At 42.1% G+C, this 13777-nt stretch overlaps 2 protein-coding genes across 4 annotated transcripts in view; both read left to right on the forward strand.

Moving 5' to 3' along the window:
* The window catches only part of LOC117961882 (1-phosphatidylinositol 4,5-bisphosphate phosphodiesterase beta-4-like), a 74321-nt gene extending 67408 nt beyond the window's left edge, over window positions 1–6913 (forward strand). For 2 of the 3 annotated variants that reach the window (XM_034900856.1, XM_034900857.1), the window contains 8 exons: window positions 303–418; window positions 1292–1367; window positions 2004–2179; window positions 2334–2435; window positions 2557–2614; window positions 4441–4527; window positions 5184–5220; window positions 5911–6913. In XM_034900856.1, coding sequence (XP_034756747.1) covers window positions 303–418; window positions 1292–1367; window positions 2004–2179; window positions 2334–2435; window positions 2557–2614; window positions 4441–4527; window positions 5184–5220; window positions 5911–5987 — 729 coding nt within the window. In that variant the 3' untranslated portion in view covers window positions 5988–6913. The remainder of the gene's footprint in view (window positions 1–302; window positions 419–1291; window positions 1368–2003; window positions 2180–2333; window positions 2436–2556; window positions 2615–4440; window positions 4528–5183; window positions 5221–5910) is intronic. The other variant, XM_034900859.1, reaches the window with a different exon arrangement.
* A 4505-nt stretch (window positions 6914–11418) lies between these two features.
* Window positions 11419–13777, forward strand: part of lamp5 (lysosomal associated membrane protein family member 5) — a 4505-nt gene continuing 2146 nt past the window's right edge. Inside the window, exons 1-3 of the mRNA XM_034900787.1 lie at window positions 11419–12064; window positions 12559–12737; window positions 13267–13452. Of these exons, the coding sequence (XP_034756678.1) occupies window positions 12004–12064; window positions 12559–12737; window positions 13267–13452 (426 nt within the window). The 5' untranslated portion in view covers window positions 11419–12003. The remainder of the gene's footprint in view (window positions 12065–12558; window positions 12738–13266; window positions 13453–13777) is intronic.

The following is a 13777-nucleotide window of genomic DNA, read 5'->3' on the forward strand; positions in this document are numbered from 1 at the left end:
CAGTAATTCCAACTTTTTCACTATAGACGACATAGCCAACTTCATATGGTTCACTTTTAACACAATTAAATAGGTCAAAGTAATGTTGCCTCCACAACTCTGCAAATCCATCTGTTGACTGAACAATGACTGCTGGCTCATTACTTGATGTAGACAACATTAACATTTTACTTTTTTTAAAACAATCCTAGTTTTGTTTTGCAGCTGTCTGTTTTGCTATGATATCTGTCAAAGGAGGAGATTGATACCGTATTGGTACAGGTTGCACTTCCGCAGTATAAATATATACTTTTTTCCAATAGGATCAAAACACAATGCAGAAAGCCCATTGCACCCAGGTGGACAAGATGGTGTCTCAGCATGACAAGGAGAAGACAACCCTGGAGAAACTATTAGAGAAAGCCATCAAGAAACGGGGGTAATTGACGAATGAATGGCATTGCCTGGGCTAATTCAGTTTGTTGTCAGTTTCCATTTGCAGTGATAGTCAACCAATGAAACTGTCAAATAAATTAGCCAACTATGGTAACATGGAACATCCTTGTTTGAACTACATTACAATTGTACCACAACGTCAGATCTTTCGCTTACTTGTGTAACCCCAGTTCTCAGAGTAGCATTGTGTAAATAAAATTTCGTATTCCTCAGAAGCATTTATCTCATTACGCCAATCCTAATTGGCTGGTGATCAACTGTCTGCATCAGGTGGGTCCACCCCCCTTTAATTAGCTTACAGAGCAAAAACTGGACACAGCGCATGCAACTGTCGTTCTTCTGAGGAAGAAACAGAGCACCAAAAGGGTTATAGTAGAGCAGGAGCCAACCACCTTGGGCACAAAGGCAGGATTAAGTTTCAGTAACACAGACGTGCCCTGAGTGCACGATAGATGCACAGAGAGCGCATGAATGTTGCTAACCTTTGTTGCAGTTGCCAAGGCCAGCAGCAGCACTGTCTTCAAAGACTGATGCTTAAAGTAGACCTCCTCCAGTGGTTCAATAGGAGGGCTAGCAAGCCCATCCAACACCACTGCCAGGTCTCACGAGGGAGCCAAAGGCTTAGAAACAGGGAGCAGCAGACGTGCCCCTTTCTTAAAAAACGTCAATAAGGGAGGCGTATCCCATAGTGAGACATCAAAACGAAAGCTATGAATGAGAACAATTATAAAAGTACAAAACCCTTTTACAAAATGAAAAAGGCAAGGTAGGCCTCTTGAAAACATCTACCATCCCATTGAATTTGACTTGCATGGTGTTAAATCAATACTCATGTATGTATGTGGTTTCTTTACAGGGAAAACAACTGCCAAGAGCTAAAGAAAGAGACAGAGGACAAGATCCAAACACTGATTGCTGATCATAAAGTCAAGGTAACACAAACGCCTTACCCCAAAGCCAGCATCCTTTCCACAAAGTTATTAGCTGGGAGGATGATAAGTGCCTCAGTTAAGAGTTGAGATTCTCTTCCCGAGTCCGAACTTGCCCCCGACCCTTGATTAAGCTTTTTTGAAACATTACTTTATTAGCCTAATAGGGAGGGGAGAAAGCTCTGCCTCTCCAGCTTCTCCCGTGGTTCTGGGTAGTCTGGCCACTGCATCGGCATGCAGACCGTGGCGAAGGACAATATTAATTAGCTAATTGAGACAAGAAAGACTCTTATATGGTGCCAGGGCATATGTTGCTGCCTTGATCTGTTACCCACAGTATTTGGCTGAGGGAGCTAGGGCCAAGTTTTTTTTAACGTTTCTTCATTTGGATCTATTGCATTCCGAATAAACAAACCACGCAGTTTACATGCTTTGTCCTGGTTTCATTATTCATTACAATAATTCTAAACAGATTTCTGTAGTTCAAACAACTTGTTATATTTGCCCACGTATTACAAAATTGGGTTTAAGTTCGGCTCTGCCTCATAATTACAGTTAATGTGTGTTTTTTGGGCTTGATCTAAGCTCAGCCTCAGCTGTGGATACTTGACTAAGGTAGGTCTGTGTGTGTTTGCATAGGTAAAGGACATCACAGCACAGCACACTAAAGAGTGGTCAGAGTTGATCAGTAGTCACAGCAGCGAGGAGCAGGAGATAAAGGACAGCCACGTCACACAGCAGTGCGAACACCTCAAGAAGCTCCTGACCACCGTCCAGGAGCAGCAGACCATGCAGCTCAAACTCATCCATGAGCGGTAAGACCAGATCCAGAGGGGCAGCAACCCTCTGGATTGCTAAACTGAAGCCTTAGTAGCCTAACTGCCCGCTTGCAGTGTTATTGTCGCTGTAAATACTGGTTGTGACCAGGTTTTCTTACAGTACATTTGGCTTTTTGTTCCACAATTTTAGGCAGAGCAAAGAGATGCGTGCCAACCAGGCCAAAATGTCCATGGAAAACAGTAAAGCAATCAGCCAGGACAAGTCCATAAAAAACAAGGCAGAAAGAGAGAGGTGGGTCACACATATTCCCATGTGATCATTCAGCAGAAGGTTTTCTTGGCTGTCGAATTATTATGTTGGGATTGCGTTGTTGCACTTGTAATGCCTTGGTCCTGCTCTTTGTGATATTCAGGAGAGTGCGAGAGTTAAACAGCAGCAACACCAAGAAGTTCCTGGATGAGAGGAAGAGGGTAGGTTGTTTTCTACTATACATAAAAACAATATTTCAGGGATTCTCCCATTTTAATGGAAGAATACCTTTAAGTCTGTATTACATAATTTGTTTAACCACAATTAATTGCTAACATTAGCTAAGGACCTAAGGGGTAGGACTGTTGGATGGTTATTGATTTTCTTCAGATATGCCAAATTGAAGGACTGTTGAGCTAAAGCTATGCTAGTGGCAGCTGTAGCTGACTCAAGCCTTGTGTTCCTGGGCCAAATTCTGCCCGGTAAACACGCTGGTTAAGTTACCTTTAATTGACCCCCACACCACACTTTTTTTTCCGGGGACTATATACATTTATTATTTGAATTGTTAGTTGTTGGCACTTGTCACTACTCGTTCATAATAAATAGTATTTGTACTCCGGATTTAATTTAATCTGTTTTTTGTTCATGATTAATGTCTCGTTTTTTTTCTGATCAGGATAACTGTTTTTCTGTCAATTTCATGTTTAATACAATGTACTATCATAATAAAGAGACACAGTTTATAAGCAGTGTACTTGGGAAAACTTTAATTTGTTTGAAAAAGTAAAGAAAGATTAATTTTAAATGTGACTGAAAGAGAGTTATATTGATATCAATTATTTCTGAGACAGTTAAATGTACAGCAACATTTGGAAATGTTAAGATTAAAGCTCTAAATACCATACAAATATATGGATGTCTAGCAGTTTAATTTAATTTTAGTGTATAAATACATTCCTACTTTTAAAAGAAAAGATTGGTCTTGAACTGTTACAGAAAGTTAATAATCTTTGCATTTTATATTGGTATTAAGCACACAAACATGGTTTGATTTCTCAACGACAGTAGTTTCGATGTTCTAAGCGTCATTACATTGATACAAATTCTTAAACTTTTTTGTTTTGTGACACACCCTGTTCTCTAGTGTCATCCCATGTAACTGGAAATACAGCAGATTTCCTAGAACAAATAGAAGATGTATCTAAAGCAACTTTGTTGGGTTGATGTTTTTTCTGTGATCTTCATTTGGTTTACCCAATGAGAAATAAAAACACAAACACCAGAGCTTGAATCAAGATCAACATGCCCTGGATTTATTTCACCAAACCTAACCACCGCCATAACAACTAGTTTAATCAACCCAGGGTTTCCCAATCCAGCGACGCGCGTGTTCACATAAAAGAGCGTGTTTGCACGCCTCTTGCACAAATCACAAACATCTACCAGAGCCGTATATTTTACATAAGAGCTAAATATAATTCTACATAAATATGAAGAACAGAGACAAAATGAAATACAGTCGCTGCTTCCTAAAACAGGAAGGAAAGCTGGCAAAAAAAGCAAATGCTGTAAATGTGTAAATCGCAACGCTTATCAATATTACTTCTCCATCAGTCAGGCACAAGATCTGACCATAGTTACACTTGTCCTTTCCATAAACCGCTTTAGTCTATTATTTTAGTTGCAACCTTGGCAGTGGGAAGCAAATGATTGGTCAGTAGGCGGTGCTTTTACACCGGCTGATCTCTTATCTGCAACATAACCTGCCCACAACCTTAAATTACTTAAATTACCATAGTGATTTAACCCTGTAATCCACCTTTGTGACACAAAACCCTGGGTTAAACCTGAAGTTACCTTGTTAACACCAAATCTTGCTGCGTAGTACAGGCCTCTGGGCTCACATGATCACATCAAGTAAAAATGGTTTTCAAGACTCATCCTAATCATGGCTTGAGATAAATGGCTTGGTAAACGTTACTACTTATTTATAGTAATACACAGTAACTAAATAGTAATAATATTGTCCCTGGTGTGTCTGCAGCTGGCCATGAAGCATCAGAAGGAGATGGAGCAGCTACAGAAAAACCAGAGAGAACAGTTGGAGAAACTGGATAAGTTCAATGAGCAGGTATGACACATAACAGAAACTGAACCTTACAGGTCATATTTGACTGTCAATAAACTGTAGATTTTAAAAGAAATTACTATGAATAACGAGCATGTCTGCCATCGTCCAACTTGCCATCAGCTGAGTACTGTTGTCCATTTCAACTTCTAAAAGCCCCAACCACGGCATTTATTAGACCCACTTCCTGCAAAAACCAGAACATCTCTGTTTATGGTCCTTTGCTCCACTGGCTATTTAAGTGTAAATGAAGCTCGAAACTAGGGGCTTGTGCAATTTCTCCCATCTGTGTTGTAAACTAATTAGTATTGCAGAAAGTGTTCCACATAACTGGCATAAAATTGACTCAAGAGAGACTACAGAAAAACCATGTTGGTCCAAAGAATAAAACCGTCTGTAATAAAGAATCAGAGTCTCAAGGATTCTTCATACGGTAACACAGCTTCATATTAAAGTATTTATTACACCAATTGACTGGACTGTTTCTCTGCACTACATGTAGTGTGTACCCTACAAATAGCAATTACTCACTCTGCAGGAGGTCTCATATTTCCATTTGTCCATTTTATTTTGCCACCTGTCCCACTCCCTTACCTGTTCTTGTCTTACATGTATGCACAGTCATTTGTTTTTAAAATGATTTGCTTCTTCCGCCACAGCTTTTGAAATCACACCATGCAAACAAAAAGGTTCAAGGTAGGCATCTCCATCTCACTAAACTACCTCTGATACCATTGTTCTGTCAGTGCATCTCTAAGTGATCATGTTTTTTTCCATCTCTCTCTCTCTCTTATACCTGTTACGTTACACATTTCATCATAGCTTCAGTTGTTCTGCTGAGTCTGTATTTTCTTGCCATTTAGCTGACTATTGTAATGAGCACCACCGAGTAAAGCCAGGAAATTGTATACGACAGGTCGGCCTTTCAGAGATTGAAAGATGTGATTCATTTTTCTTTGTATTGTGAAATGCTTTTCCCACATTTGTAGTCTGCAGCTCTCTTGGTGTCAGCAGTGCCAACGAGCAGCTTGAGTCATTTATCACTATGACTCACAAGCTATTACTAAGCAAAAACAGCCAGCTCCCAACCAGCACCACTGGGCTTTTACTTCAGCTCCTAATCATTTGCTTTCATAGTATGTGTCAGTATCCCACTGCAGACATTTTGTGGGAACCATTAAACGTTACTCCTGCTAAGCTTGTGGTTTATATTATCTGCTAGAAGTATGCAAGGAAATGCACCCAGAGGGGATTATTGGCTCTTACTAAAGAAATGATGAGCTATATAACATTCAGAACTTCATAACCGAAGATCAGAATTGCACCTGTTAAAACTGGTGCCTAAGGTATGTGTGTGTCTGTCTAACTGCTTTTGTCTCCTCGAAGGCCAAGGACATGCAGCAGATGGTGAAGTTGGAGGAGGAGATGGACCGCAGACCTGCCACAGTGGTGTGAGCAACTAAGACTGAGACACACACACACACACACACACCTCTCCACCTACGAGACATTATTCCTGCCTACAGCACTGCTTCTGTAGTTTTCCGTCTTGTTCACACAAACACAGTAGCCCACCCTTAACCCCCAATAACTTTATACCACTGAGCCATTAGAGCTTATCACTGTTTGACAGGGTGTTTAACCACTTATCGAGAGAGGAAATGCAGAGGCAAAGTAACAAAATAGCAGATGTATCCTCTCCAACACTGTATGTAGATCCAAATTTTCTAGCACCGTCAATGTTCTCTGCATACTACAGGCAACACAAGCTGCAGCTATTGGTGGACACACACACACACACACACACACACACACACACACACACAGGGGGTGAAAGCCGTTCCCTGTTTAACTTTTTTTGTCCTTCCTCCTTTCTTTTAAAATTGATACCCAATTAACCGCTACAAAAACAGCGTGGAAGAGGGGAGAAGACTATGTATAAGATTTAATGTAATTTCAGCACAAATGAATAAACTTTATGAAATACACTGTACGCTACACACCAGTCCTGTCCTAAGCACTTTGTTTGTGATAGGCCATCATACCAATGTGGAAAATGTAGCAGTGCACTATGGTAGTTTTTTTTGTATTTCAGTAAGAATGTATTTAAAAAGAAATTACTGTATGAAGGAGTAACAAACCCCTCTATGTAACCTATACCTACAATACACGTTGTGTGATGTCATAAAAATGTATTACTGACTTTTTTGTAGTGCAACAACGTCACAGCCAACTATAAAAAGGCTTATTATCTTGCTGAGTCAGAAGACTATAAAGGGATCACGATGGATAGTCACTTTCATTCTGGCCGATTTCCCAGCCAGATTTTTATTTTAAATTGCTAGGAAATACCCAAGTGATTGTCTAACTGCGGTGCTCAACTTTTACTAGAAAATAACGTGATAGTCATTTTTTTACAATTGGGCTCAATCATCATACCATCTTAATTTTGGCTTTAAAATCATGTATACAGTACTATGCAAATAAACACAGGAATAGCTCAAAGTTAACAAAAAAAAAAATCAATCAGGACAGCGACCAAAAGTATCTGTAAAAACCCATTGTGTTAATTGACAGAAATCAAAGCCACCCTGTCTAGCCAGTATCCCACTCATTACAGCAATGTTGAGGTGAAGTGCTCCCTTAATAGCTTCCTGACTAAGCGTTAGCAACTTCAGCTTGTAATCCTAATTGTTTCCCTGCTCGCCTTTGGTCAGGGAATAACAGACTGTATAATTGTGACACATTTGTAACGAGTCTGTGAAATGGCTGCCACACACTTTCCACACCAGGGATGTTGGACAAGGCCTGTTTGCCTGTGGGCCCCATACAGGTTCCCTCTTATTTTCTGTGGGAGTACAGATGGCTTGAGGAAGCGCTATTGTCTGCAGCCCTGGTGACATTGCTGGACAAAAAGCCACCACAGAGAATAAAATGTGTCGTGAAGTACTATTATGATCCTGTGGGTATGGTAGTATTTGTGCACATATGATCATGTCAGGCATTCACATTGCATGGCATACCACTAACACAGATTGACCAAAAGTCATGATGATCATGTGAAAACATAAATAATAAAATAAAAACACCTCAAGGTATTTTGGCCATAATTAGGGGACTTTATTTGTGTATAATTCTGCTGTAACGCACCTAGGGTAGACGGGATGTTCTTGTATATACTGGAATGTATGTAGTTTATTTTACTTTGACCAATTGTGTTCTGTCATACAAGGGCTCAGGGGATGGAGTGGGTCTGTTGGATGTTGGGGAAAGACATTTATCAACCACTGCGGTTTTCTTCTTTGTTCTGTTTGTCTCTGTTTTCCAGTCTGCCCTTACTGCACCACACAACCCAGTATAAAGCTCTCACCACATATCTAGTGCAGAGATAAAATGAGTAAAAAGTGCTTTTAAATTTTGTTCCATGGCTTTCAAATGTGCCACTCAGTTTCTGTTAGGATGGTAAAATTATTTTATGAATGATACAATGCCAAATTAAGGGGTTATTTATATGAAGATATATATAAATAAATGAATATATATATATTATATATATATTAGATATTATGTGTAGTTTAAGATTGTTTGTTAGAGGCTTTTTTTGCACTAGTTCAATGTTTGTTGTTTGATTACATGTAGCCTTTGGCTTTCTAGTTTGTCCAAAAAAGCAGATTATTTTTGCAGAGCGATTTACCGATTTGATTTCCTCAGTTTCCACTGTATCACCTTTTGGTTTTCTATTTGAACAGTAGCTTGTCAAACCATTCTGTGTGTTTTTGTATTTATATTGTATTGTTGAACTTAAAGCAATGAAAATACTGTTGTTATCCAGCTCCTTTAATACTGTTTTATAGTATGTGTACCAATAAATCCAGGTGTAAAATGGGACATAACCATGTGACTCATTTGTGTTTCTTCAAAATACAATTGTGGGTCTTTTATTTTTTAATACTCTTTTCAGAACACAATCCTCCTGTTTGAATTGTCCATTTATTTAATTTTGGGGGAGGGCCATTACAAAAACCTTAAAGAAACTAAAGTGTGGCGTCAGGGATTATTAAAGTGCTTAAAAATCGTAATCTTATCACCACCGATCCTATCTCTATGAAAATGCATCTCATCTTTGAATCATTAAAACGCCATTCTAATGCAAACAAGAGAGACTGCTCATTCACGCAGTGTGTTGCTTTCTGATGTCGGATCATTGTATATTGTAAAGGGCTCAGGTGGGGTCTGTGTCAGGAGGCCAGATTTATTCACAGCCCGCGCTTACGCACACCGTCCGCGCACTTATTTCCCAAACAATGACCACTGCTGTATAATAACATTCAACAAGTGCAAGATGAATCCAGGTCCACTCTTGAACACAGGCGGCTCCATCGCCGAAGCTCTTATAGTCATTATAAGCAAAATATTTCCATTAGAAAGACGAGCAGAGCGCGGTCATTGTGTTTGCGTTGCCCGGCAACTCCGCGGCTTCCCCTTCACTATATAACAGAGGTGATGGGTTTGTTTTGTCAGCACTCGTTTTGGGGAGAGGTTTCCAAACCTGCTCCGCATTATAGAATGGTAACATTTCGATAAGTTGAGGTCCCTTTTCAGAATCATGCTCAAAGCTCAGGGGAAATCCGATGGGCAAACTGGCACTAAGATCCTCCTGGAGGCGATGGCCAAGGATAAAGTCCACCTGGCCAGGTTCGTTCTGGACGCGCTGGATGGGGAAATCGTGGATTCCAAAACAGAGGATGCACAGACTCCGCTCATCTCTTCTATCCTGCTGCCCGATAGTCAGTCTAGGTGTAAGTTTGTAGAGCTTCTGCTGCAGAGAGGGGCCAACGTCAACTGCCAGGATGGCAACGGGCGCACCGCGCTCAGTTATGCGTGTGAGAAAGGCTATCTGGATTCTGTGAAGAACCTGGTCCGAAACAACGCAGACCCGGAGATTGTGGACGCCTGGGGCAACACTGCCCTAATGTACGCCGCAGTAGCAGGTCACTCCCCTGTCGTTGAGTTTTTGGTGAGAGCTTTCAAGAGGCTGGGTCTTCAGATAGACAGGCAAAATAAAGTTGGCAACTCTGCTGTTGAAGTGGCAACGTTTCTCGGCCACACGGAGTGCATCGTTGCGCTCAGTAACAACTCCAACCATGCCCGTGAGGCTGAGTGGGGCGCTCGGGGAAATGCGCAACCGCGACTCGGTTTGGGACGCAGTGATGCAATTGAAAAGTTTGAGAGGAGAGTTGGACATTTGGGGAATAAACTTGGAGACCTCCAAACGTGTAATCATGCAGAGTGTCTGTTGGTTCGAAATTGCTCTTGCCAACCGAGACTTTGGGTAAACCAGGGTCGGTTGCCATCGATGGACTCGATAGAGGAGTTTGAGAGAGAGAATGACGGTTCCTCTTCGCCTCCACAGGAGTTAGTCTTCTCCAAAGTCCTAACCCCTAAACCCCCCCCGCGGACCTCCGAACATTCTGCCAACTCTAAGCATCTGAAACCCGGGGAGAATTACCTCCCCCCTCTTAAACAGAGCTCGATATTCTTTTCAGCCCGGCCAAACAGAACCCCCCCCAAACCCAGCGCGCCCTCTGCCCTAGGCATCTTACTGGCTCCCATTCTTTCAAACAAAAGTGAGATGGAACCAGAGAACGAAAAATCTAAAATATTAGACTTTGGTGTGCGCAGATTTCACGAAAGTTACTATCAGAAAAGAAGTAGTCTACCAACCAGTATCCTCCGCCCCACACCCCCGGACCGCACACTGGTGCCCGTGCGTAAATCCAGAACCACGAGGAGGCGCGAAGCGTCACCCTGCAACCCTGAACCTCTTCTTTTAACAGCACCAACTGCCGCTACGTCAACCACGGCTTTCTCGGTGTTGAGCAACACACTCTTACGCCGTTTTACATCCCCGGAGTTTAAAAAGGACGCGGAAGAGTTGGAGAAGAATCTGATGTTGACTTCAGGGCGGATTCCGAGATCAGAAACCTTTCCACAGGGCATGAAACATCCCCAGGTGGGCAGTAAACCCAGCATCGACAGCATCAGCTCGGTCAAGTGCGAGTTTGGCTTTCTGAAATGAAAACCAAAGTGCGTCATGCGAAAAAAAGTGTGTGTCCGTATTTATCCAGCACTAACGTTGCTTTAGACCTCTGAAATCATCTGTTATCCTCAGTTTTGCTACTTTCTAAATTTACCTCCGAAATGTGTCTCAATGACCTCTAAACTCGAACGCATTGCATGCAAGTGATGGAGCATCCGACAGCGTCTACGTCCAATAGTCTCGTGGTGACAGAATATCCGCCCTGCAAAGGTTTCTGCCATTTTACACCCGGACGCTATCAAACTAAGGATAGAGAGAGTCAAATTAACTAAAATGTTTATAACAACGACTAAATAACTGAAAAAAATCAACAATTTAAAAGTATCTTATGTAAACTACGTTCGTAAATGCCAGCACCTGCCAATGGATACTTCCGCTCCAAAAGGTTAACGCAATGTGTAACTTCTAGTTTCAGTGTGGTTGCTCCTGCGTTCAGCAGCATTTGCCACTCCCTTTGGAGTGGGTGGGGGTTGCAAAAGTTGAAGGGGTGATAATAAATTACTCAAAAAAAACATTAACTTGCGTTGTGCTAGACTCTCTTATAGGTTTCTGTATCTTTAACCACGTTAGTGTAGTCTCCTTTTTCTGTTAGATTAGTCTGCCATCTTCAATTACTGATTTTAATAAAATCTCACTATGACCATGTCCTAAATGAGTGAGTAAACATGTTATTTGTGGGTAATTAGTATAATATCCAACAAGAGGTTTATTTGTAGAAGTAATATCTCACTCCATCGAATAATATATTAAAAAAAGATTTTGAATCTCCATGTTAGATTAAGTGATTTTTGCAGCACTCATTGTCACCAACTCTCAGCTGCAACCTTACAGAAGTGGAGTTTGAGAGGGAGGGAGGGGGTGTTCTCGGCGTTTCCCTCCAGACATACATCATTTCAGCCCAACCTACAGCTGTTGCCACAGAGATGGAAACTACAGCACTGCGGGAATAACTGAGACTGCATGTCGAGTCCTTCCTTATAAGAGACAAACTCAGGTGACGGACTTTTTCTTTCAAGAAGGATCTTTTTTTCCTGTTGTTAATGATGTGTAGAGGGAGCTCAGTCCTGCAGCTGTTACTGGGTTAAAACCCGTCAACCTTGGAGAGGGCGCTCGGTTTGGACAGCCAGAACTCCTCGGAACCGGCTGCTACTGCAGAGCAAACCGGATCTCACGTCCAAACTGGAGTCAGTTTTTGCTGCATTCACGATGATCTCAGCGTGACTGCTGGGCGCTGAGTAAAGGCATCCCTCCTGTCTCTCTTTTCCTTTCTTCCTCTCCCGTCCCTCTCTGTCTTTCTCCCTCTCTTTTCCTTTCGTGGGTTTAGCACAGGCTGCCCAGTCATTTAGTCCCCCTTTTCAGCGCTCGGAAAGCTGATTGCAATGGGTCGGCTCGGTTTCAGCACCACGGAGAGCGCCCGGCTTCTGCTGTTCGGCGTGTTCGGTAAGAGACCGAGAGAAGCTGTGTGTGTGTGTGTGTGGGGCTGTCGTGACTCCTCACTGCGTGCGTGTGTGTGTGTGTGTGTGCGTGCGCGTGCGTGCGTGAGTGTGTATACACACACCTTCTGCGCGTGTTTAGACATGACGGTGTGTGTGTTCTAGCATATTTAACCTGATATTTCCTCCTAAAATGAATATAAAAGTCGTTCAAACATGTTGCAGTTCATCACTTTCTGACGCCGTTTAGGCTGCAGCCAGGGGCGTGCTGTTGCTCCCTGATTCTGCGGATTTCAGTCTCCGGTGTTTTCACCTGATTTGGACTTTGTCGTGAGAAAACAGAAGTAATATGCCACTTATCTAAAGCTGGGAGCTAAACTAAGAGTAGTCCTTTACGCCGTTGTGCTGATTCGGATTATGTTTTGCGTGTGCGTGAGTCCCATCTGTTACCCCGTTGACATAAGTGCCCCCATCTCCAACTTTTCGGTGTTCTATTGTCAGGGGTGCTGGCGCTGTCCGTGGTGCTGGCGGAGCAGGAAGGGGAGAACCTGTCCGGCCTCTCAGACAACCCGGACAAAGCCATCTTCGCGGTCCGGGAGAACGGCACGACATGCTTGATGGTGGAGTTCGCCGTGAGATTTCTCGTGCCATATGACGTGCTCGCGCTCAATGGGATAGACGTAAGGAATCCCCCATGCATTTTAATACATGTGGATTTTTTTGTTGTTAACGCAATGACTGTTACAAGAATGTAAGATGCATACAATTCTGCTTTGTGTTGCATTACACGGTTTATTAGTTGTGCGTAAAGCTTGTTGCAGCACAAGAAACATTCAGTTTTACATGCAAAATATTTGGCCATTCATTTAGATTCTGTTTTTGTTCTTATTAATAAGGAAATATATGTTAGATAGAACAGCACAGCTGTATTTGGAAACTGCTCTTGTAACATGTAGTCGTGCGTAAAATGCCGACGTTGTTCGACTGATCATCAAGAAAAGGATTTTTTTTACATAAAACTTCTTTATCATCAAATAAATTAGTTTTATTTGTTTCTTCATTTAAGAACAACTTATTGGAATAATTCTGCCTGCTTTCTGGATATTTGGTTGTACTATAAGATCGTGCGTAAAAATGGAGAAAAAAAACTCCTAATTTGTCCCTACAAGTTCCGCTGTTTTCACGTTGTTTGCTGTATCTGGTTTGCAGCTGATCACAGAGCAAGCGGCGTTCACCCTGCCCCGTGGGGCAGAAATCGAGGGGAAATGTGGGAGCACGGAGTCCGAGATCCAAATCACCTGGAAGAACAAGGCATACACTCTCCGCATCTACTTCGACACGGTGGGCGAGACAGCGTCAAGGGAAACGGCAACAATGCATCTTCACGTGCCATTTTAAAAGCCTCAATCCCCTCCTGGTGATATCAAGACAATAACACGTCTCCTCACACATCACTGCCACTCTTGGCATTCTGTTTTTGTTTAGCTAAACTGACTGACTGAAATAGATTTTTCCCTTGAATTAAATGCCATTACTGATCGTATAGTGGAATCATTAAGGGGAGATGTTTTAGTCAGAATACATTCATTTCAACGGTGGACAGGAGCTAAAAAGACTTTCCACACTATAGGAGGAGTGTAGGCTAACCTGCCCTCGCTGTGTGTGTGTGTGTGTGTGTGTGTGTGTGTGTGTGTGTGTGTGTGTGTGTGTGTGTGTGTGT

The sequence above is a fragment of the Etheostoma cragini genome, chromosome 18 (assembly GCF_013103735.1).
Source record: "Etheostoma cragini isolate CJK2018 chromosome 18, CSU_Ecrag_1.0, whole genome shotgun sequence".
Classification (NCBI taxonomy): Eukaryota; Metazoa; Chordata; class Actinopteri; order Perciformes; family Percidae; genus Etheostoma; species Etheostoma cragini.